Source organism: Bos taurus, chromosome 10, assembly GCF_002263795.3.
Source record: "Bos taurus isolate L1 Dominette 01449 registration number 42190680 breed Hereford chromosome 10, ARS-UCD2.0, whole genome shotgun sequence".
NCBI lineage: Eukaryota > Metazoa > Chordata > Mammalia > Artiodactyla > Bovidae > Bos > Bos taurus.
This window is the reverse complement of record NC_037337.1, coordinates 20,731,268-20,754,755: the sequence shown is the minus strand read 5'-3', so window position 1 is coordinate 20,754,755 and position 23,488 is coordinate 20,731,268. Positions and strand designations below refer to the sequence as shown.

The 23,488-nt window shown below is 50.5% G+C and overlaps 3 protein-coding genes across 8 annotated transcripts; 1 reads left to right on the top strand and 2 right to left on the bottom strand.

Annotated features, from left to right (window-relative positions):
* Positions 1-5,160: 5,160 nt before the first annotated feature.
* Positions 5,161-9,877, bottom strand: CBLN3 (cerebellin 3 precursor). 3 transcript variants are annotated; one of them, XM_059890441.1, is made up of 4 exons: positions 8,706-9,877; positions 8,305-8,424; positions 7,881-7,994; positions 5,161-7,159 (listed from the first exon to the last, which is right to left on the bottom strand). In XM_059890441.1, exons 1-4 carry the CDS (start codon positions 9,003-9,005, stop codon positions 7,139-7,141), a joined length of 555 nt encoding a protein of 184 aa, XP_059746424.1. In that variant the 5' UTR covers positions 9,006-9,877; the 3' UTR covers positions 5,161-7,138.
* A 143-nt stretch (positions 9,878-10,020) lies between these two features.
* On the top strand, positions 10,021-18,679 carry KHNYN (KH and NYN domain containing). Of its 2 annotated transcripts, none has more exons than NM_001102551.1 (8): positions 10,021-10,144; positions 10,784-11,004; positions 11,823-12,961; positions 13,119-13,249; positions 13,336-13,432; positions 16,387-16,494; positions 16,701-16,802; positions 17,236-18,679. In NM_001102551.1, the coding sequence occupies exons 2-8, from the start codon at positions 10,804-10,806 to the stop codon at positions 17,486-17,488; spliced, it is 2,031 nt and encodes a 676-aa protein (NP_001096021.1). In that variant the 5' UTR covers positions 10,021-10,144; positions 10,784-10,803; the 3' UTR covers positions 17,489-18,679. The 2 variants fall into 2 exon arrangements, with proteins under 2 accessions (NP_001096021.1, XP_005211304.1); XM_005211247.5 differs by lacking the exon at positions 10,021-10,144 and adding an exon at positions 10,326-10,381.
* Positions 18,680-20,022: 1,343 nt separating this feature from the next.
* Positions 20,023-23,409, bottom strand: SDR39U1 (short chain dehydrogenase/reductase family 39U member 1). Of its 3 annotated transcripts, NM_001075812.2 has the most exon segments (6): positions 20,023-20,771; positions 21,045-21,188; positions 22,211-22,332; positions 22,729-22,811; positions 22,901-23,007; positions 23,323-23,409. In NM_001075812.2, coding segments are annotated over 6 exon segments (885 nt in total). In that variant the 5' UTR covers positions 23,339-23,409; the 3' UTR covers positions 20,023-20,358.
* Between the last annotated feature and the right edge of the window lie 79 nt (positions 23,410-23,488).

Here is a 23,488-nt window from a genome sequence, read left to right as displayed (position 1 = left end):
TTTGAGGAGGTAATAAGGTTTAGATAAAGTAATGAGGGTGGAGTCCCCAAGATGAGATTAGTGTCCTTGTAAGAAGAGAGAGAAATTGGAGCTCCTCTCTCCACCACTTGAGGATACAATGAGCAGATGGTCATCTGCAAGTGAGGAAGTGGGCTCTTATTAGACACCTGATTTGCCAGCCCCTTGATCTTGAACGTCCAGCTTCTAGAGCTGTGAAAACTGAATTTCTGTTGTTTTTGTTATAGCAGCCACAACAGACAAAGGCAATCACACAGCTCATATTTCTCTTCCTGTCCTAGAACGCTGGCTGTTATTGCCCCTCAGGCTCAGAGACCTTCCTAACCCTGGCCAAGCTTCCGCACTTCCGGTGTCTACTTCTTGCTGCTCTTCTCACTTGTCCATTCAGCACTGGTCGGGGGATGGAGGGGCAGGAAGGAACCTTCCTTCCTGGGAACTCCCCGGCTCACGTGGTTATGGTCACTTAGTGTTTATAGAGCATATCTTGTGTGCCAGGCCCTGTCTAGTGTGGAGTGGGTGGAGGTAGTGGCAGTGGCATGGTCTCTGGCCCTTTGGAGCCCAATGCCAGGTGAGGGAGGCATTTCAACAAGCAAATACAGTGCAGAGTGGTAAGGGAAGGAGCATGGCTTAGGAGCCCACAGCACAGGAGCCTGAAGCCTCTGCTCACACATAATCCAGAGAGGTCTTGTCTTCCCTGACCCCCTTCACTGAAAATAATGCATGTGCTCTTAGGACAGGGCAGTAAGTGAAAGGTTCATACCTCCTAAGAGGAAGTTGATCCAGGAGGGGCTTGGCAAAATCACTACTTTCTACTCAACAGAACTTTAAGCAATACTCCTGTTTTACACACACTGGCTTATGAGCCTCCTGTTGGTGAGATTTCTCTTCTTCGCTGTTGAACAATTTACAAGAATCTGATTTGAGATTCCCCCTATTTTTAGAGGGGCAAATAAAGAAGATGGTTCCACAGTTGAGCACTGTGGGCATGGCAAACCACTAGTCCCTGCTTCTCTCCTTTATACCATCACAGTTTCCTTTTCTCATTTTGGGCACTGGCAGCTGAGCTTCCCAAGTCTCAACCATAGAAATTACAAAGTCATCAGACAGTCCCAGACATAAACAAAATATAGAGAACATTCTATACTGTATCTCATTCTCACATTAAAAGTACTTAAATTACTAACATAACATTGTAAATCAACTAAACTCCAATAAATTTTTTTTTAAGTACATAACTATCTGGTGAGCTGGGCACCCCCCTAAGCCTTGATATACCGTGTTTTCCTAGGGACTCTTTATGATATCCTGTGTTTCTGGGTAGAAGTGAACACATCTGAAAGAAAGAAGCATTATAACAGGTAAATGGCTACAATAAAACAATACAAAAATCCTACACATTTTAAAAAGATTGTCCAAGAGTCCTTGGGACATGCACCAGTTTTGACTTGTTTCTTAGTTCCTATGGTAACAATAACTTACATATATTAGATACTTGGTCTGTGCTTTCCAATCCTGTGGGATAGATACAATGTTTTCTCTATTTTGTAGAGGAAGATAATAAGGCAAGGGGAGGTTGAATACTTTGCTGAAGGTCATGTGCAGCTACTAAGTGAGAGGCTCCAATACTCACCACCTTCACCACATTTACTGTTTCTCACACAAGTATATTCACTTTGTTGCTAGAGTTACTTTCTCCCCACTAATCTATGACCTCTCCATCTTTTGTTAATGTATTCTATGATTTCTCCATTTCATTATGATTTCTCCATTTCAGTTTGGTCCAGATTAAGACAATTCATAAACTAAAACAGAGCTGGTCTACTTCAGTTGGGTCCAAGAACAATTCTCTTGGCCCTGATCAAGTGACTCAAATGTCATGCCCTTGCTTTCTGAGCTATAATGAGAAAAAAGCTATTTCGAGTTGCTGTTTAGGCATTTTACAGTATAATGACCCAGAGTCTGGACATTTGGATAAGGACTTGAGTTTAGGATTCCTGCCCCAAATTACCACTTGCTTTTCCTGGGGCACCTTTGAAAACGACCATTGAGTGTTGAACCTGTATAAAGTTAGTGACCTGCACCCCAATCACCGTATACGTTAATATACTCTTGCTAGCCTGTTCACATGTGAACTGGGTCAGAGCACTGCCCTTCTCCTTGCTCACTGCCTCCCTTTCCCTGCTCCTGGTTTCTGGGATGGCTAAGTAATAAGTCTTTCAATTTTACTTCCTTTGTGGATTGTACTGTACCTTCAATCAAAACAACTGCAAGTTTTTACTTCCCCAGCTGGGCAACCGAGGGAGTTACTTGCTGACCCCATGTGGTGGCTTGCGCCTCCTCATTTAGCAGATCATAATCTGTATATCCTTAATTTAATATACCAGCTACATGTCCCCCAACACATAAGGGGTGCCATTTTCCCTCGGCTAATAAATGGTGCTATTTTGTAAGTTTCTACACTCCTGTAGACGGCGAAAAATGAATCAAAGGAGATTGCAGTATCTGGATTGCAAAGGACCTAAAAAATCTCATTAAGGAATATGGATTTAATCCTAGACCCTCTCCCTTCCCCCACAGTCCCCTAAAGGGCTTTAAGGCAGTGAAGCTCTTTTAACTAGATCACTATGGCAACCCCAGTATGAAGAACAGACTCACCAAAGGCCAAGGGGCCAGTTGGGAAGCTTTCATAGAACTCTATCTGTGATGTCGGGAGTTTGAGCCAGGATGGGTGGGAAACAATGGATAGAACTGATGGATGTGAGTGACTGGATGGGGGTCGTGGGAGAGGGAGGCAGGATTGTGGCTGGTGTTTCCTTGGGGCAACAGGGATGGTCTATTTTTAGACACAGAGAATGAAGGAGGAAACAGATTAGGAATGAAAGACTAATTTTAGCAGGTTTACTTTAAGGTGGGATGGGCCATGTACAAGTCTGAGATTTAGGAGGGAGGTTGTGGACAGAGATTAAAAAAGATGGAAGTTGTCAGCACACGGATGGAGACTCGAGCTTTTAAGAGTGTGTCAGGACAAAAGGAATTCTAAGACAGAATCTCAAGGGAAACTGACATTTAGGAGATGGGCCGGGGTACAGGAGCCTGAAAAAGGCCTCAGCAGAGAGTTGGAGGGAGAGCCCAGAGCATGCACAGTCAGGGAAGTGGGGGCAGGGAGTGCTTCTAGAAGGAGCGGGTGGCCAACAGGGTCAAATGTTAGGGAGAGCCTGAGTGACAGAGGACCAGACGATAGTGACTTTAGTGACGCGGGAGTCCTGTGTGACGCGGGAGTCCTGTGTGACCGGCTGAGGGCAGTTCAGATAGAGCAGCAGAGGCCACAGTTGACTTAGGGGTGTGAGCAACCTGTGTGCATAGATATATGGCTCTAAAGGGGAGGAGAGGTGACGCTCACTAGCATATAAAGCTGAGGGTAACTACGTGTCTGCCACTGTTTCCACATCCATCTCTTTCTGTTTTAGATCTAAGAGACTTGAGTCTATTTAACAGCTAAACAGAAGGAGAGAGTGGGGAAGGAGACATCGAACCTACAGGAGGGAGGAGAGGAAAAGAAAAGGCTATGTTTGCAGGAAACGGAATCCACGACTGGTGGATGAAGATAGCCGCCTTGACAGAGAGAAGGACAAGACTTCTACTGAGCCAGATAGGAGGGAGAGATGAGGAGGACGGTGAGTTTCCAGATACACTGGTGGAAGGGTGTCTCCTGGGGTTTCTGCTTTCTCAGTGAAGCAGAGTGAAGAGTCTGCTGCGGGTGGTGGGGGCAGAGTTGGAGGAGTAAGAGGTTTAAGGAGAGAACAGAAGTCTTCAGCTGGATTCTGGGGAGGATGAGAAAAGAAGCTGGCAAAGAAAACCACAGAAGAACTGCTGGGAGGATAGAGGACCAGGGGCAGCTAGAGACCATGGATTTTAAACCACAGCATATCCTTCAGCAGGACTTTTCTTTGTAGCAATCAGCTGCGAGGGCGTGGGTGTAGAGAAGGTGGACAGTTGTATTCTATTCTTAGGTTCCTTAAAGTCCTAGGAGATTTTTGTGCCTGGAGAGGAACACTAGCCACCATCTGTGCTTTATTTGTTGTCTAATTTATTTACTTCACAAAACTACTTATGAAAAAATTGTCTATATATTTAAACACTATTTATATAACCAAGTCAAAATCTACACATTTTGCAAATCAAATTATCTAAACATTGATCACAAATTTAAATCTTCCTACACATTTCAGAAGAATCATCATTATGTCAGCTTCTCTACATGTTTCAAACATTTTGGTAAAGCACATGTATCTTATAAGGATTATAAACTTTTTTACACTTATACTCATTATAAAAATGGATTTGTAAACCCAAGAGAAGGACATTATCTCAATTCAGACCAATTATTGAATTTAGATATCCAATAGAAGAATATTATCTCAGTGAGACGATGTTTTGAATTGTTAATCAAATTATTAATTATTATAATTAATTATGAATTCTTGGTTGGGACCTGGGAACTACCTGAACTTCTAAGATGATGAAAATATGAGCCAGTGTTTATGTTATACATCACTGGAACTTTTCAAGTCCACACTTTTCCCACGAATTAGTGTATTGTAACTGGATAATTTCTCTTTAAATTATTTCATCTTTAATGATTATAACATGCAAATGTCCCAAAGATGTCCATACCCAAACCTCCTGCGTTTAATGGTAAAGGGACATTTTCTATGTAATTAAAGTTAAAGGTCTTAAAATAGAGAGATTTCCTGGATTATCTGTGTGGGCCCAATCTAATCATATGAGCCATTAAAATTAGAGTATTTTTAAAGTCAGACACATAACCTAAGGGTAGGTCAGAGAGGTACTGTGAGAAGTACTTGGCCTGACCTTGTTGGCCCAAAGATTGATGGGTAGGAAACTTAATCCTGCAACTATAAGGAACTGAATTCTAAATGAGCTTGGGAATGGATTCTTTCAGTTCAGTAAAGATGGCAGCCCTGCCTACATGACCTAATGAAACCCCGAGCAGAGAATCCAGTCATGCTTTGCTGGACTTCTGACCTATAGAAACTGTGAGATAATAAGTCAAAGTTGTGTTAAGACACTAACTTTGTGGTAGTTGTTACAGGGCAATAGAAAACTAATACAATAACCGACATCATTTACAAATTTATTTAGCTCATTTTACATTTTTACAAACTCCCCCAATATTGTTGTTTTCCTCAATATCCAATTTCCCCTTCTTTCTTATTATATAACTCCTGACATTTAGCTGGACATGGCTGCCTGGAATAAGGACTTATTTTCTAGCCTTCCCACCCCTACCCAATGTGGACACATATGACAAAATTCTAGCCAATGAGATGCAATCAGAATTGTTGGATGTACCTCTCAGAAAGCTTCTTTGAAAGGAAATGGGTGTGTCCTTCCTTCCCCCTTTCTGGGGACTGTAAGGCTGATGTAATGGCTGGAGCTCAAGGAGCCACCTTGGGTCAGAAGGTAAAATGCTAAAGGTGGTAGAACAGTAAGAAAGGAAACTGGGCTGTGATGCTCATAAAACTACCATCCATTCCTGGACTCTTTATTTGCAGATTCTTCTACGTGAGACAGAAATAATCTACCATTTCATTTAAGCCAGTATTATTTTGGGTTTTATTGTTACTGTAATCTGACTATAATTAGTAGGGTAGTATACAGGCTTTCTTTCCCAAGAAATGAAGGATCATGTTTGAGCAGTGAGCAGTTATCCTTTGGATGTTTGACTAATTCATCATCATGTAACACACTGCTGGAATTTCTTCCTTTCTAGTTGTAATATATGACCAGATGGTGCCAATCAATCTCTTTCATTTTTGGTACAGTTCCAGTTTTTTCTGGAATTACTCCGAGCTCTCTTGAGCCACCCATCCCTACTTATGCAGATAAGAAAAATAAATGTGCCTTATGAATAAATATAATATCTGTTATATTTATATTCTTCTACTTATCAAAATTAACTAAAAATATCCTATTATGGTCATAGTTCTTCACTCAGTATATTAACTACATTTTTGTACATTGTATAGTTGCTTTTTTTCTTTTTGAAAATCACAACAGAGTTGTGGATTTTAAAAATTCACCTTGTTCCAATTAACTATATTATTTTCCTTTTGATTATCAAATTGTCACAAATGCCACAAAAGGCAATTTGTGGAAGCCTATTAAAATTTGCTCCTTTGCCTTCATAGATCTACCCTATACATTAAAAAAAAAAAATCTTTGCTTTTTGTCTTTACCAATATGTTTGAGGCCTAGAGTTATTCATGGCATGGAACTATTCTCTGAGGGAGCCTGAATCCCTTTAAAGGTGAATAATATTTGAGGCAAAGATCCAGGTGCTAAGAATGCACATCAGATTTTTCCCTGATGTTGTTTTATGCTACTTTAGCGATAAAGTTTGAAAAAGTAACTTCTTTTGAAAACCACAAATTCACATTGGTATTTCCTATTTAACTCAAGCACTACCAAATCCTTTTTTATTTGACTTTAAAATACAATTTTACATTTATTGTCTCTGCAGCATATCTCCTTATATCCTGTAATCCCTGAACCTAGCTGTAACAGCATTTTCTCTCTTTAGTGATCCTATATGATCTCACTGACCATCATTCTCTAATTACTTTACTGATAGAGTCATCCATGCTGGGCCAATGGGACAGAGAGGCGAGACAAAGTTTATCATACTGGCAGGAGAGTGGTTGAAGGGATGCACCATGGAATCCAAGGTAACAGGAAGTCTGAGAAGGAGGATAAGATGCCATAAATCAGGAGAAAGAAGAGAGGTTGTGGGATGTGTGAAATAGGTACAGTGAAGGTCAATGAGAGAGCTGGGAGGAAGGAGGTGGTGGTCAGAGCCTGAAGTGATCGAACTTCAGACTATAAAGGTGGAGCAGTTCTAGGAGGCAGCCACAGTCACTGATGTGTTCCATGCCTGCAGACCTACCGTGGCCTGCGTGTGACCTACCTCTATCTCCAGCTGCCAAAAGAAGCTCTGTATACCTGCTCTCAGCCAAAGCAAACATACACACCCCATGTCTTGGGTGGAGAGGTGAGGGCCAGAGTCCATTTGGGATCTGCCGCAAATAGATGCCTGGGTTCACCGTCTGCTGGCTGCCCCCTGTACACGAAAAGTGTGCACTGTGTTCAGCCTGGGTGCATGCCCCCTTCCTGTTGCCGTCACGGGCTCTCGGCTGCCCTGCCGCCCTCCCTACACTTCTGCTAGTGGCTGAACCTCCCTCCTGCCCTGGCCCACACAGTGCTGGCTCAGCTTCTGACTGCGATGGCTGAGATCTGTGATGCTGGCACTCCTCACAGGAAGGAGCCTGCTGGGTATGCTGAGGCTGGTCCATCTGGTCCCATGGAGGGGCCTGTCAGGCTCACCTGAACCACCTGTTCCCAAATAGCACCAAGCAGGAAGCAGGGGTGGGGGGGTGGGGGACAGAAAGAGCAGAGTCTGCAAAGTAGCACAGGTCTCCCTAGCTGCCAAACCCTGCCCTGATCCGAGGACTGCAGGCAGGAGATGCAGTGGGAGGCTGGGGGGGGCAATTGTGGGGGTGGAGTAAGAAGGGCAGGTCCTGAGACACCAGAGCTCTACTCTTCACCTTGGATGTCTGGCACAAGGTCCCATGCAAGCAAGTGGAATAAAAATGCAGCCAGAGGGCATCTCTCTCCTGCCTTAAAGACAATACTTCTGGGGCAGAGGGCAGAGGGCAAAGGTCAGGGGCTAGGTTTCCATCCTTGAAAGGCTTGAGTCCTCAGAGTGGGAAAATGAGGAAGCCAGAGAAGCTTGAATATTTCCAACCACCCAGCAGGTTCCCTCGACGCAGGCGCAGAGATACCCGGTCTCCAGGGTCCAGGGGCAGTAGCACAGAGCTGGTGGCCGCCTCCCGGGTCACATCTGGATCGTTGGCAAAGGCCGAGACGACAGGCCATGTGTTCAGCATCAGGCTCACCTGGGGAGGGGAATCCAGTTAGCACCTCTCCCTGGCCCTTGTCCCAGGAACCCCACTTCCCTCCTTTTCTCCAGCCCCAGAGAGACACTCTGGAAGCTGGGGCTCAGTGCGCCCTCCTGGATGACTGAGAGGTGGCCAGCATTGCACTCTGTGCCTCCTTCCCAATCTCTGCTAAGCAGGCCCTCCCCCACCCTTGCTCCTGGCCCCCCAGGATGTAGCTTAATGGAGGTCTGCCTGTGGGTCCCCTGCGCTCCCCTCCTCCCTCCCCCTCCTGAGCCAGGGATGGGACAGGGCCTAGGGTTCAGGTCACCTGGACAGTCTGGCGGTTGTACACCTTCACCACATGGAACCGGAAGCTGTAGACGCCCCGCACAGGGGCCACGAAGGAGCCAGAGGTGCGGTCAAAGCCACCTCCCTCGTTCACTAGGACCTGTGGGAAGCAGACCCTGCTGAGTGGGGCTCGGGGATGCTTGGGGCTCCGAGAAGCCACGGCATTGGGGGAAGGGGCAGTGAGTAAGGATAGGAAGGGGTGGCAAGTAGACTAAACAGGAAGAATGGACAGATTTAAAAGAAATGATGAGAAAGGGAAGGAAGGTATGGTGGGAGTGAAGGGAAAGGAGACGGGCAGCGGGACCCACAGCAGGGCCATTTCCTTAGCAGCAGAGTGGGTTTGGACAGTGACTCCAGGTCTTTGCAGGGTAGGGGGATTACCTGGTCGAAGTAGATGGCTCCACTGGTGCCATTGCCGATCTCCCCTGCTGGCTCGTGGTGGTGGCTGCGGACTGCAGCAAATGCCACTCTTCCAGGGGGCGCCTCTCCCAGGGCTGCTCCCCCTGGCCCTCCTGCGGCAGCTCTGCCGGGCTCACAGACCACCAGGCACTCGCCTTCCAGGAGGACTGGCTCTGTCCCCTCCTGGGCCCACCCGGCCCTCAGGGCCAGAAGTGTGAGGGCCAAAGGCAACTCCAGGCTGAGTGAGGGACCTGGCGGCCAGTGTCGCTTTGTTCCCAGCATGGCTGAGTGGCTCTGTGACCCACAAACCTTCTCTTTCTGCTCCTTGGTTCTTCCCGCCTCTCCCCCAGGCTCTCACCACCCCTCAACCTGCTTCTCAGCTCTCTCTCTGGGACTCCTTCCTGGTCACCTGGTCTTGGCGTCTCTCTCTCCATCCCTCTCCAGGCCCCACGACTCTGTCCTGCCTCTCACTCCTGCTGTCACTGCAGTTCCCTCCTCCTTGGCAGGGCACAAAATGACAGCAGCTGGGCTTTGGGAGGGAGAGGAGAAGTGAGACAGCCAGACAGGAGGGCTACAACCAGAACCCCAGGGCAGCCCCTCTGGAGAGCACTGAAGGCTGGAACTGGGACCACTGGGTGTCTGTGTGAGATTGTGAGTGCACGTATGTGTATGTGAGTGTGTGCAGATGTGTGACAGCCCCTTCCTCTTCACTCCTCCCCTCTTCAAAAATCCTTCACAAGTCAGCAGCCCTCTTAGCAGAATCTTTTCCACTGTTGGAAGAAAGGGAATGTTCTTGTATTTTCCCCACAATTGTTTTAGTGGAAAGTGCTTGGGTCAAGGGTGTCACTATCCTGTGATCCTGGGCCAGTCTTTTTCTTTTCTTGGTCTTCTATATCATCATTCGAAGGGACTGGATTAGTCCCTTTAAGGCCCTCTTCACCTCCATCTCTCCCTGAACTGGTTCCTCATTCCAGAGAAACAACTGAAAACTCTGAAGAGCGAGGAGACCTGACCCGGCAGCCTCCGAGCCAGAGCGGGCGAGTGGGCGGGGCGGGGCGGGCCGGCCGAGGGCGGGACCGGGGGCGGGGCCCCGATTGGGGCCAGGGCCGGGGCCGCGGCCTGGGCTCGGGCCGGGGGCGGGGAGCAGCTGGCGGCTGGCGGGGGCGGGGGCGCGCTTCGGGGCTCGGTGCTGGCCCAGCCCCGGGAGGGGCCCAGCTGACTCCGCCCCCGGCCAGGAAGTGACTCAAAAAATTGTTTGTGATGTGGGGAAGAGAGGTCCCCGTTGGGTGAGGAATCGGAAAGGCCCGCCCCGACTCGGGCCCCCCGCCCTTCTTCCCTGGGCCGGGGGCGCGGGCGAAGCTGGGGCCGGCGGGCACCGAGCGGCGCCGGCGGGACCGAGGCCGCAGCGGGCGGCGAGGCGGGTAGGCGCGCTCTCCCCCGCGCCCGGGCTGCGGGAGCCAGAGGGCGCAGTGCCGAGCGCAGGCGGGGGGCGGCAGCCGCCAGCGGCTGTGGGCGGGGCCCGGCTCGGCCCCTCGGCCCAGCGTGGGGCGCGTGGCGCGACCGAGGGGGGCAGCAGGGGGAGGGGGAGGGGTGGGAGTGGCCAGAACCTTGGAAATGGCCGACGAGGGACCCCAGAGGAGAACCCAGTTCAAGCCCTGGTGAGGATTCATCTCTAAGAGGCCGTCTTGGACCCGGAGGTTGCAGAGACCCGGAGGAGAGGGACTCTTTCGTCACCTGTCCACTCCTTCTGGCCTCCAGACCCAGCTGGATCCTCCTCCCCGTTCCTGCTCAGGGCTGTGGTCGTCATTTTCCAAAGGCCATACGGCCATCCCAGATAGACAGCCTTGTTTATCCGTGACTTCGTCTCCGGGGAGAAGGCCCCCGTGTCCAGATAATCTGACATTCCCTCCCTATTCCAACTGGACTGAAGTTCTGGTTACCTCCTGGGTTGTTTACAGGTTTCATAACTAGGTGCGACCTGTTGATAGCTGGTTAGGTTAGGAGACCAAGATTTGGGCTGAGGGGACATCAAGGCTCTGAGCTGCTTTCCCTCTTCCCAGGGTCGGGCGGCCAAGCAGCCATGCCTACCTGGGGGGCCGGCTCCCCGTCCCCTGACCGCTTTGCGGTGTCTGCGGAGGCCGAGGACAAGGTGCGGGAGCAGCTGCCCCGCGTGGAGCGCATCTTCAGGGTGGGGATGAGCGTCCTTCCGAAGGACTGTCCTGAGAACCCTCACATCTGGCTGCAGCTGGAGGGCCCCAAAGAGAACGCCAGCAGAGCCAAGGTGAATGCCTCTCCTTGACCCGTCCGGGGAAACGATGACCCTCCCCCGAGGAGGCAGGAGAGAGGAGGGGCTGGGGAAGATCTTCACTTCTTGCTTGTCTCACTGGCTCTGAGCTTTGACGAACTTGCACCTTCTCTGTACAGAGTTTTGGTTTCATTTCCGCTGTAATGACCCAGGTTCTGCCAGGGTTTGGAAATAAGTGATTCAGGTTGAATCAGTTTGTACTCTTGGGGAGAACAGAGATAATCTGGTTGGGCAAGCAGGCCCCACCAAGGAATTCACTGAGTGGTGGAAGCCCACACTGCTTCCTTTGGAGTTAGTCAGGGCTTCCAGTAAGGCACCGCCACTGAATACTATCCTTATAGTCCTAGTTTCAGTTTCCTTATCTTTAAAGTATGAATAATAACAGTATCCACCTCACTGAACTTACTGTGAGTGAGATAAAGCACGTAAGGCGTAACGCATGAGCTCTGTAAAAGTTAGTGTTGATGATCGTTATGATGGAAATATGCAGCATACATACACATAAATGTTTAGAAGAGACAGCCTTTTAACCAATTACTTAACAACAATATCTTAAGTTGAGTCGAGTTCTAAATGGAAATTCAGCCACAGGTTGTCAACTGAAAAGGGAAAGGAGTGAGTTTCTCCAGCCTCTTTTAATCCCCACCTTTTTCAGGATCTATAGGGCTCTATTTCTCTGCCCAGGCATCCTGGAGCTCAGGAGACAGCAGTGGGCCTGAAGGGGCTATCGGACCACTTAAGACTCCAGCAATCTCCTTTTTCTTCCTACCTCCCTACCCTCCCTTTTCCCCCAGGAGTACCTGAAGGGTCTCTGTAGCCCGGAGCTACAGAATGAAATCCACTACCCACCCAAACTGCACTGCATCTTTCTGGGAGCCCAGGGCTTCTTCCTTGATTGCCTGACTTGGAGCACATCTGCCCACTTGGTGCCTGGAGTGCCCGGCTCGCTGATGGTCAGTGGCCTGACTGAGGCCTTCGTCATGGTCCAGAGTCGAGTGGAGGAGCTGGTGGAGCGGCTGAGCTGGGACTTTCGTCTGGGGCCATCCCCTGGAGCCTCTCAGTGTGCTGGAGTGCTGAGGGAGTTCTCTGCCCTGCTGCAGGCCCGGGGGGATGCCCACACAGAGGCCCTGCTGCAGCTGCCCCAGGCCGTCCAGGAGGAGCTGCTGAGCCTGGTGCAGGAGGCATCCCGGGGGCAGGGGCCCCAAGCATTCCCGTCCTGGGGTTGGGGGGGCCCAGGTCCGTTGGGCGCTCAGCAGCAGGGAGTCAGGACTCCCCTGGGTGACGGTGGAGTGTCTTTGGACACAGGACCTACAGGGTGGCAAGAGTCAAGGGGAGAGAGACATGCCGTGGAGAAGGAGGGAACAAAGCAGGGTGGTGCCAGGGAGATGGATTTGGGGTGGAAGGAGTGGCCCGGGGAAGAGGCCTGGGAGAGACAAGTGGCCTTCAGGCCACAGTCGGGAGGAGGAGAGGCCTCGGGAGGAGGAGAGGCCGGGCAGGCAGGGCCTCCGAAAGGGAAGGCCCTGGGGAAGGAGGGAGTGCCCCAGGAAAGAGGAAGGCTCGGGGTCCAGGGCCAGCCCCCTAGTACCCAGGGCCCCTATCAGAGGGCATCTCAGCTCCGGGGAGCCTCCCTCCTCCAGCGGCTCCATAATGGGGAAGCCTCACCTCCAAGAGTGCCCAGCCCCCCACCTGCTCCTGAACCCCCGTGGCACTGTGGAGACCGAGGGGACAGGGGAGACCGAGCAGACAAGCAGCTGGTTGTGGCTCGAGGCCGAGGGTCTCCATGGAAACGAGGCACCCGGGGGGGCAACTTGGTGACTGGCACACAGCGTTTCCAGGAGGCTCTCCAAGACCCTTTCACCCTGTGCCTTGCTAACGTGCCAGGCAAGCCAGACCTCCGCCATATCGTCATCGATGGCAGCAACGTGGCCATGGTGTGAGTATCTGGTGGGGCTGAGGGTCCCAGGGAGGGGATGAGGTAGAGATGGGCAGTTGTGTTCACCTTGGGGACATGTGCCAAGCAGAGGGCAGTCCAGCCAGGCTGCCAGGTCTCCACTCCAGGGCCCTTGAGTGCTGACCCCTTCCCACTGCAGGCACGGCCTCCAGCACTACTTCTCCAGCCGGGGCATCGCCATTGCCGTGCAGTACTTCTGGGACCGAGGCCACCGCGACATAACTGTTTTTGTGCCTCAGTGGCGTTTCAGTAAGGACTCCAAGGTCAGAGGTGAGTTGGGCCTGGTCTCTTGTGTCTGGGGATGGACCCCGTGTTCACCTCAGGGATAACCCCATTGTGCTCCTCTGTTTCTCCAGAGGGTCACTTCCTGCACAAGCTGTATTCCCTCAGCCTGCTCTCCCTCACACCCTCCCGGGTCTTAGATGGCAAGAGGATCTCCTCCTATGACGACAGGTACTTGCTTCTCTCTTGTCCACAGACTTGACATTCAGGGAGCCTGGTGGGAGACTGAGGGGGAGACAGAAGCTCTGGCCCCTTCACACTAAGACTTGAGTCGTGGAAAAAGGGCCACTTCTCCATGTGCCCCTATGATTGGGGAGGTAAACCGGCCCTGCAGACAGGATGAGATGGATGGTGAACAACTCTGTTTCATCCTTCACTTTTTCACTGATCAAACTAAAGGATGCTTCGTGTTTATATTAATAGTGCCTTACCATCTAGAAAACACTGGTTTAATGGAAGCATGGGAAAGCTGGTGATATGAATAGCTAGCTGACAAATGCCTCTTACAACCTAGATGTCCAAACACATAGAGAAATTCTCCAACCTTCTGGGAAAACCAGAGTAAATGATCCAAATAATGATACAAAGAATGGATTCCATGCATAATACAGCTGTACAAAACATGGTATTTAAAAAAAGATAAGTGAAAGATCAATGGTCTTAGAATTTGAAGGCCTGAATTTGAGCCTCAAGTCGCATAGTCATTGTGGGTTCTCTTAGTGGATTAACCTCTTTGTCTCAAGTTCCTCTTCCATTCATTGTCCTCCTTGTGAATATCAAAAGAAGCTAAGGTATGTGCTTTCCTCACTCAAGGTGCTCTGCTGGAGGACAGTGATATTCTTTAGTTTTTCACAGACTCAGTCAAGTGTGGCAGCGCGTCTTATCTCCATTGTACAGAAATGGAGACAGAGGGTCGGAGTAGTTAATTCTCTTGGCAAAGGCTATGACGTGGCAAAGGAAGAACGAGAACGTAAAGCTGCTAGATGGTTTAATTGAGGAACACAAGACACATTTCCTCCCTGGTGCACACACTGTGGGAGACAGGTGGATCTCACTTATTATTTTTTAATAGGCTTTTCTCCCTGCCTTTGGCTGCATTGGATCTTTGTTGTGTCATGTGGGGTCTTAGTTCCCCCAACCAGGGACTGAAGCCTCATTCCCTGCATTGGCTGGTGTATTCTTAACCACTGGACCACCAGGGAAGTCCCATGGGTGGATTTTAAAAGCTAATTAACCAATTTGAAAAAATTACAGTGATAAGTTCTTTATTCTCTAGGATTCTCAGTTTTAAATTAAAAAAGAGTTCCCAAGCTGTACTGATTATATATTTTGTTTTTTCAAATATTTAGCTTTTACTCCCTAACAGGTAAATGGTATTCTACAAAACCGACAATTCATGTTCTCCCAATGCAGTTCTGTTTTATGCCTAGATTTCACACGTTATCTGGAATACAGAACCTTCTTTACATGCCAGTATTGACACAGAATTAAAACTGAAGGTTGTCACTTGTAATACATTTTGAAGGCACGTGTCTACAGTTGTGTAGGTCCTGATAGGCAGAGCCACAATATAAATTTTGTATTTTGCCTAGTTACAGTGGCATGTAGCACAAACCTATTGAATACTGTGGAACAACATATGATCTAATGAGATGATAGTACAATTATCCTTAATTTGAAAATACCTTTTGTTATATGATACCATATATATTTATAATGTCACCTGTTTGTTTCCCAGACAGAAGCTCAGAGCCAGACATCTGTCATTCTGAATCCTGATTAATGGTCCCCTCTATACCACACTAGGGCTTCCCTGGTGGCTCAGACAGTAAAGAATCGCCTGAAATGTAGGGGTCAAGAGTTCCATTCCTGGGTCAGGAAGATCCCCTGGAGAAGAGAATGGCTACCCACTCTAGTATTCGTGATGGGAGAATCCCATTGACAGGGAGTGTGGCGGGCTACAGTCCATGGGGTCACAAAGAGCTGGACACGACTGAACGACCAAGGCTATACCACACTGGTTTCAGATACTGACTGCCTGTGTGGTACTAGGTGTCTGGCCTGCCAAAGGAGGCAGGAATCAGGGAAGACTGGATTCATGACTTCAAAAAGCCCAAAGAAACTGTAAATCAAACAGTATAGAACCAAGAGGAAAGGGATCTCCCTTCTGGCTGGGGTCTTGTGGGAAGGGAAGGATTTGAGAGTTTTTGTTGATTGACAAGGATATCGGATGCACTGGATCTCTTGGTTTCTAAACCTGTTAAGGACTTATCTCATGAGTTCTACCCCAGTCCTGTGGAATCAGAATTATTAAAATGGGGCCCAGGCATGTTTTTTTGACGTTCCCCTTATGATTCCTCTCATCAGTGAGGTCTGGTTTCCTTCCAGATGGAGGAAATAAAGGGAACAGTTTGAGAAACATGAAAGTCGGAGAGCGCAGGGCATGTTCGAAGAACAGGGTGAAATCTGATCATTAGTTTTTGGCAGGAGCTATGAGTGCATTAGGGAGGATGGGGAGAGATAAGGCAGTAAGAGTGGCTTGGAGCTGGTTGCTAGGCCGTAGCTGCCAAGCCTGGGATGTAGAAACATTTGGTAGATAAAGGGCAAGTTTGGAAGACTTTTGTGTAGGGGAAGAGCATGTTCTCTCAGGGGAGGAGAGGCTGGAGGGTGGTAAATGGCTGGGGGCAGGAGACCCCCTTATCGGGAGGCTATGCAGTGGTACCTCAGTTGCATTGTCCAAGTAGTGCAGGTACTGGCAGGACTGGAAATGAAGGAAGCGGAGTGGAAGGCCTCAGGGGAGGCGCATGAGGGATCTGTGACTGATTCAAGGGGCAGCAGGGAAGAAGCCAGAGCCAGAGCCAGGTCTTTCTGTCTCATACAGACAAGACACAAAGTGTTGTGGAGGGTTGTGGTGACTGGACGTGTTGCTCTTGGGAGGCCATGAAAGGGTTCATCTTTGTTTCCTTTCTAACCCATGGCGCCTATATCCAGTCAGTCATCTGGTGGCTGGTTCAAGGTGAGGGGCCAGATCTCCATCACTAGAAGTGCGTCACAGGAGTCGATAACGCACTCCGGGGTTGGGACCTTGGAGAATCCCAATATGGCTGCTGTGGTTTTCGAGACAGGTTCATGGTGAAACTGGCTGAAGAGACTGACGGGATCATTGTCTCCAACGACCAGTTCCGGGACTTGGCAGAGGAGTCTGAGAAGTGGATGGCAATCATCAGAGAGCGGTGAGGGAACCCTCCCCTGAGAACAGGGCACAGACTCAGACCTTTCTCTTAAGCCAGCTGTGCCCTGCCACCGGGTGAGGACTCTGGGAAGGGGCTGACACTGCTTTGAAGGATGGTAGCCAACAGCTTCTGATGGTGTTGGTCTTAGCTGTCCGGGTAGCGGGCAAGGGCTCCTCTGTGACGACACATTCTCTGTGCCCATCCAGCCTGCTGCCTTTCACCTTTGTGGGAAACCTCTTCATGGTGCCGGATGACCCCCTGGGGCGAAACGGCCCCACCCTGGATGAGTTCCTGAAGAAACCGGTCAGGTAAGGCCCTGCAAGCTCCTAGGCAGCCCTGTTCTTGCTCTGCAGGGGCCTAGCAGGCCTGGAGAGTCGGTGGAAAATGACTCAGTCCAGGCCAGCTATATTCTATAGTAGTTCAGGTTGCCTGGGCTTTGGCCCAAGGAATCCTGACGCAGACCCTTCTGGCTGGGAAGGAAGCTCCTGCTTCCTGTTTTCCCTCATCAGTGTGTTGTATTTGGTAAATGGTTGCTTTTACTCATAGCTGGTTGCATTCAGTACGCCCTCTGCTGGACAGAAAGTAATTATTAGACTAAAGCTGGATTCACCATCCGGTTCCAAAGGAACCATCCATTTTCCCTTCAGAAGTGAGTTGATACTGCCACTCGGTGGTCAGTTTCTAGAACTTCAGGCTCACTCTAGGATGCTTATCAGCTTTCTGCTCTCTGCTTCTTCCCAGGGCCCCGGGGTCTTCTAAGCCTCAGCAGTCTGCCAGGGGCGTCACAGAACACAGTAATCAGCAGCAGGGGAGAAAAGAAGAGGAAAAAGGCAATGGCGGCATTCGGAAGACGCGGGAGACAGAGCGGCTCCGGCGCCAACTGCTGGAGGTGTTTTGGGGCCAGGATCACAAGGTGGACTTCATCCTGCAGCGTGAGCCGTACTGCCGGGACATCAACCAGCTCTCTGAGGCCCTGCTTAGTCTCAACTTCTGAGCCTCACCTGGCTGAGTGGCTGCCCCCATGCTCAGCTCGTCTCACCCAGTTCAGCTCATCCTGTGAGGGTCCCTCTGCTGCTCACACCCTGCCCCAGTCTCCCCCTGAGTTGGTGCTTTGTGTCAGGGAAGTTCTGAGGAAGAGCATTCGTATGTGAGGAATGCTCTGGTGTGGAGCACTTTGGGGACAGGTCCATGACGTGACCTGATCTCATCTTGAGTCAGGACCTCGACCAGCTCTCAGGAGGTTCTTCTCAGCCTTAACTTCTCAACCTTGCCTTTCGCAGGGTTTCTGTAGGGAGTGGGGGCTGCTGCAAGGGGTGGGTTCCGGAGACTGGGACTGCTGGCCCCTCCTCCACGCCGAGCTGGGGGTAGAGGCTAGGGTAGGTGGGAGGGGAACGGAGAACAGGTGGCTGGGAAGCTAAGCCTTTCCTCCTCGTGGCTGCTGCTCTGAAGGCCAGAGGACAGGGACGCTTCCCAGGCCTGGCTGGGCTCCTGGGCGCACCAAAGGGAATGCTGGCCCCTGGAAAGGCTAGTGTTCCGGGGTCTGGGTCACAGTGGGGCAGCAGCGAGCTGGTGGAGAAGGCAGAGGGAGACTTGGCTTCTGGTCTCAGCTGTGCCTGCCTGTCACCTTGACTGATCTTGGTCTTTACTTTTGCCTACAAGTCGGGGGTAAAAATGCCTGTTGGGAGGAGAGATGAGAACGTGGAGGAAAAACCCTTTGGACGAAAGGTACTTGGACCAAGTCTCAGGTGTGTCTGTCTGTGGTTGCACAGGCTTCTTAACCAGAACCTCACTTTCAGAGAGCTGAGGGTCCTCTGTCCCCAGGGCCTGTGCCCTGGATTTTAACACTGCATCCTCAGTATAATGTGCCCTGTAATGGCTGCGTCCCTTTTGGGCAACCCTCCCCCCCCAATCCACATTTACAGAACAGGTAATTAGGGTGACTGCATTACCAGTAAACTCTCAGGGTTTGTTCCTCTCAACGGCAGCTCTCCTGTTGCATCCAGGTGTTTGTTTACAGATGAACGAATGTGTCGGCTAGTCCCAGTCTCTGGTTAACGCACTTGCTCGAGCGCTGAGCAGTCACCAAACTGATGAAGCCATGTTCTGTGAGGACAACGATCATGTGACCTGACCCCAGCATTTTCTCTACAGAACAGCTATGTCGCATAAAGTGAATCCCACTTCTGCTCTGTGTGTGCGTGTATGCGGATGGGAAGGGTTTATAGAGCTTGTACCTAGAGGAACTAATCTGGAAAACAAAAAATGGAAGAATCAGAGTCGGACCAACTGCTGTCACCTCAGGACTTTCTCTGTCCACCTTGGTTCCTACATGTCATTGTATCTGAAGTCCTCCCGTGCCAGGGAATCGACGAGCTCCGAGGCAGTACGTTCATCTATAGACAGTACTAGTCAGTCCTTCCTTTAGTGCAGTCCTAAATATGCTTCTGTTACTTCTACCTTTGAGGCCAGTCATTCCCTCAGGAACAGTACAGAGCCAGGCAACTTCCTAGAGTCCAAGACCAGGTAAAGAAGTAGGACAGCTGCCTCTGGGTTCAGTGCTGTCTGAGCCCTGCAGCAAGTCCCTAGACGAGGCCCTCTGTTTAGGCTCTGACTTTTGCTGCCTGAGTGATAAAGGGAGTTGAAATCACCTGAGATCCTCATACCAGCAGCTAGCATGTGGAGGCTGATGATGGAGGAGGTCCTTGAGTCCCAGTGTTGCCACCCCTGCCCATGGCTGAGGTACACACTGAGCAGGGCTGGGGGCAGTCGTACTGGGGAGAGACTAGTTGGGGCTGTGACAATGATTCAAAGATAACCCACAGTCCCCTCAGAAGAAAAGAAATTGGTTAACATGGTCTGAATTGGGAGCTGGGGGAATTACTTCTAGTCAAACTATGGCAGAAATCAGGGTTGATAGAGGGAGATGGTCCTCGATGAATACTTGGGACGTTTTTCCCCCAAAATGTTCAAGTTTGTAGTTTTTGACAGGTTCCTTGTACTTTTCACTTTCAGTGCTGGTGGATGTGCAGTGGGCTTGAGGTAACATCTGCCCTTTTGTGCTAGGGACTCTGGTTGACTGAAGTGGCCTGAGATGAGAGGCAGGTCCTTGGCTACCGACAGTCCTAAGCTTTGCACAGCTTTGTCCTGCTGCAGCTTGATGAACGGGCCAGCGTGTGATTGTTTATCAGTTCACTGCTGTCCAGTGACAGACCAGAGGCTGTCCTAGACTCTGGCCTGTTTCTTCCTCTGCTGGTACCCTAACAGCATTGTGTGAACAAGTAAGTCTGCAGGGTGACCACACAGCCCACCGGAAATGGATCACCGTTCTTCTTGTCTTCTCGCCTCTGCCTTTGTTATAACCTTGTGCCTCAAATTTGTTGCCAGCTCTTTTGGCAGTCAAGGGACCAAGAAGGGAGATGTTGCCTGTTACCATTTTCAAAACTCCACGTAAAGGAAAGGGTCATCTCGGATGACATTCTTTGAAATAAATTTCAGGAGAATCTAGAACAAAGAGATGAGCTGAAGCCAGTCAATTAATTTGTCTTTATTGCCTAAACTGCAAAACATTCTCTGAATACCAAGGAGGAGAAATGGGGCAGGAACAGGACATGCAAGGAGACCAAACTGAGATATATATCTATGAGGAGTTGAAGAAGTTAAGGTCCCAACTTGATGTGACTGTAACCCTGAAATAGCGGAAACCTCTCAGTTAAATAAGATGGAGCAGTGGGACAGTGAGCAAGAAAGGGGGCTTAAGAACCGGATGGTTTTCAGTCACTAGAGGAGAACCCGAGCTTATGCAGTCTCTCACCAGCAAGCCCCTGCTGAGGAACAGGCCTCAGGCCCTGCCTTGAGCCTCCCTGTTTAGGCTATGACTTCCTTCAAGGCAGCCCCCAGCTCTGGGAAAGAATACTGGTAGCCAGCAGCCAGTGTCCGCCGTGGGACCACCTTCTGGCCCTCCAGCAGCATGACGGCACGTTCTCGTCCAAAGACAGCTTGTACCACAGCACTGGGGAGAGGGATGAAGGCTGGGCGGCCCAGGGCTGTGCCCAAGGCCCGGGCAAACTCAGCATTGGTAGTGGAGGAGGCGGGAGCCACTCCGTTCAGGATCCCCTGGACATGGCTTGTTTCAAGGGCATGGGCCAGGATTCCCGCCAGGTCTCTGATGTGAATCCAGGGGAAGAACTGGTGGCCTGAGCCAATGGGGCCCCCCAGGCCCAGGCGGAAAGGCAACAGCATATGACCAATGGCACCGCCTCCACGACCCAGCACAACCCCTAGAGCAGGCAAGAAGGATGGTACACGGAGGTCCCTCAACCTCCAGGCACCCCCACTGTTCCTCTCCACTTTGCCTTCATCACTCTTTACCTATACTAACTCTGCTCTGTGGCAGGTGAGGGCTGTGGCTCTCTTTGGGCTGTCCTGTCCACCCACCTGCAGGTCAGCCAGAAGTGGCATCTCCTGTGAGCTCAGCTTCCCTTAACCCCACCCCCTCCTGGTCCAGAGAAGACATTCCAACCCTGTCTGATACCCAGACCCCTTGTTCTCACCGGAGCGCACCACCACTTGGCGTGTAGAATCTCCAGGAAGCCTGGCTGCAGCTTCCCATTTGGTTACGAGGTTGGAGAAAAAGTCGAAATCCCCTCCTGGGCTGTCCTCGTCGTACTCCGCAGTCAGGCTGGGCTGGTAGTAAGCTGCCGGAGGAACAGCACTGGTCTGCCCTGGGTGTCCTTTGTCCCATCTGGCCCTTTGCAGTCAAGGCTTCCCTTACCTCGCCCTCCTTGGCACCTTGGGAGTCTCTCCATGGGTAGTCAGAGCCGTGGATAGTTTCCCCTACAACTTCTCCATGAGCTGACCCGTTCCTGCCTTGGAGTCATTCTTATCTTTCATTAGAGGGCTAAGCTGAGACTGCTAGAGTGCAGAAGCTAAGAACAGACTTCGGTGCCAGGCTGTCTGAGTTTTAATCTCAGCTCCAAAATTATTTGTCACTTTAGGCAAATTACATAACCTGTCTGTGCAGAATTTTTACATCTTTAAAATAGGAATAATACCTATCACATAGATTTCTTGTGAGGATTATATGGAATATGGGCAAAGCACTTAGAATAGTGACTAGTGTATATGTATGTGTAGTGTATATAGTGTATGCGTGCGTGTGTGTGTAGATATATATATATCTACCCTGGTGGCTCACTGGTGAAGAATCTGCCTGTAATGCAAGAGACGTGGGTTCAATCCCTGGATCGGGAAGATGCCCTGGAGAAGGAAATGGCCACTCCAGTATTCTTGCCTGGAGAATCCCATGGATAGAGGAACCTGGGAGGCTACAGTCTGTGGGGTTACAAAGAGTGGGACACAACTAAGCAACTAAACGTGTGTGTATGTACGTGTATATATATATATATAAAATTTGGTCCCAAAGGCAAAATACAAAAACTGACAATTCTGTTCCTAAAGCTCTGTGCTGTGAGAAATAAGGGGCCTGGGAGTAGGTGGAGCTTTCTCAGGCACTGGGAGCAGTGCCACTCCTCTCACTTTCTCTGAGGTCCCCATTTCTCAGTGAAAGTACACAAAAGTCAGAAAAAATGTGCGTGGAATGAGGGCCTAGGTAGTTCCTGTGCCTGGAAAAGACCAGCACTCTGGAGCCTGAGCTACCCCTCACTGTACTCCCTCCTTTCCCTGGCTAGTCTAAAGGCTGGTGACGTGGGGGGCATACCTACACCTGTGACTAAGACCCAGGCCTGGGGGGGTTGTGGGGCCTTGGCTATGGCTCTAGCCAGCGTTTGGGTGGTCTCCAGGCGGCTGCTGAGAACTTCTTTTTGAAAGGCTGCATTCCACCTGCAGGAGAAACATGCGTGCATGCATGCTCAGTCATAGGAGTAACACAGAGGGGAATAAAATACCACTAAATATACGCACATACCCTTCCTTCCCTCTTTCCCTGGGGCCCATCTATATCCACGCCTAGTAAAGCCCTCATTGCGGCTTAGAGAAACGGTCCACCTCTCCTGTAGAGGGAAAAGGCACAGGTACTTGGGGGCATCCTGAATGGGGAGTAAGGTCCACCGACTGGGAAGAAGGGTAAGTGAGTGTGGAGGAGAGAGGGTGAGGGAAGGAGAAGTTCGGAATATGGGTTGAGTTCTCCATCTGCCAGCCCCAATCTCCACAGCTCACAGGTTCCCATCAGAATCGGCCCTCTGCTCTGAAGAATGTCAGCTTCAGGGCCCAGCTGACCTGCGGAGAGGGTTGAGGATGTTCTCTCCCGCCAGGTTGACTGCAGCATCGCAGCGGGGCAACCCCGACGTCGTGAGATCATCCTGTGGGAGAAAGCACACAGTGGCCTCGAGGCCTCGCTAGGAGCCACCCAACTAAGCCTTCTTTCCATGCCTCCAGAATATGGACATACCCACGTGATCCGATCTGGCCCTGGCTTTCGGGAGATCAACGTCACTTCGTGGCCCCTGGCCTTCAGCAGCTGGGTTAGGGCTGTCCCAATGAAGCCCGTCCCGCCACCTGATCAGAAAATACGAGGTGTTTATCCGCCCGGGGGGGCCTTCCGTCCTCGCATGTAGCCCCCTTCTCTGGTGCCCTCCCATCTGACTTCAGACTTCTCCCCTCCTTCTTGCCCCCTCCCCGCGATGCTTGCAGGGTGAAACACAGGGTTTAGGGAGATTCGGCCCCTAGGGCTTGGAGGCAAAGGCCAAGTAGCCTGTGCATGAGACGGTACCCTCTCTCAGAAACAGTCTCCTAAGCCCTCAATTTCTGGCTGTATCTTTTTTTTATAAACCTGCCCCCTCCCGCGCCCACCCCCTTCCCGCCCTCCCTCACCCACAAGAACCCGCATCGCGACCACGACCTAACGCGCCTGCGCAAGATTTAGAGTGTCTCTTCTCTAGGACGCCGCTATAGCCTTTTGCGCATGCGTTTTTCCGGGAGGCACGCTCCAGTTGTGGGGCGGGCCGGATTGAGGCTGGGAGTGGCCCTGCCTGGCGAC

Bases quoted from the DNA above. Each gene is read 5' to 3' on its own strand.
- CBLN3 (XM_059890440.1), bottom strand. From the start codon at position 9,005: ATGCTGGGAACAAAGCGACACTGGCCGCCAGGTCCCTCACTCAGCCTG. The intron at 7,995-8,304 runs GTGACCTGAACC...TCCCCTCCCCAG, and splicing joins ACAACCGCCAGACTGTCCAG to GTGAGCCTGATGCTGAACAC. The intron at 6,780-7,880 runs GTATCTCTGCGC...CCTCCTTCTCAG, and splicing joins CCCTGGACCCTGGAGACCGG to ACTTCCTGTTACCTTGGATT.
- KHNYN (NM_001102551.1), top strand. From the start codon at position 10,804: ATGCCTACCTGGGGGGCCGGCTCCCCGTCCCCTGACCGCTTTGCGGTG. The intron at 13,433-16,386 runs GTACTTGCTTCT...TTTTCGAGACAG, and splicing joins ATCTCCTCCTATGACGACAG to GTTCATGGTGAAACTGGCTG. The intron at 16,803-17,235 runs GTAAGGCCCTGC...GCTTCTTCCCAG, and splicing joins TTCCTGAAGAAACCGGTCAG to GGCCCCGGGGTCTTCTAAGC.
- SDR39U1 (XM_010808949.4), bottom strand. From the start codon at position 22,810: ATGATCTCACGACGTCGGGGTTGCCCCGCTGCGATGCTGCAGTCAACC. The intron at 21,189-22,728 runs GTCAGCTGGGCC...TTCCTCCGGCAG, and splicing joins ATCCTCAACCCTCTCCGCAG to CTTACTACCAGCCCAGCCTG. The intron at 20,772-21,044 runs GTGAGAACAAGG...TGCCTGCTCTAG, and splicing joins CCAAGTGGTGGTGCGCTCCG to GGGTTGTGCTGGGTCGTGGA.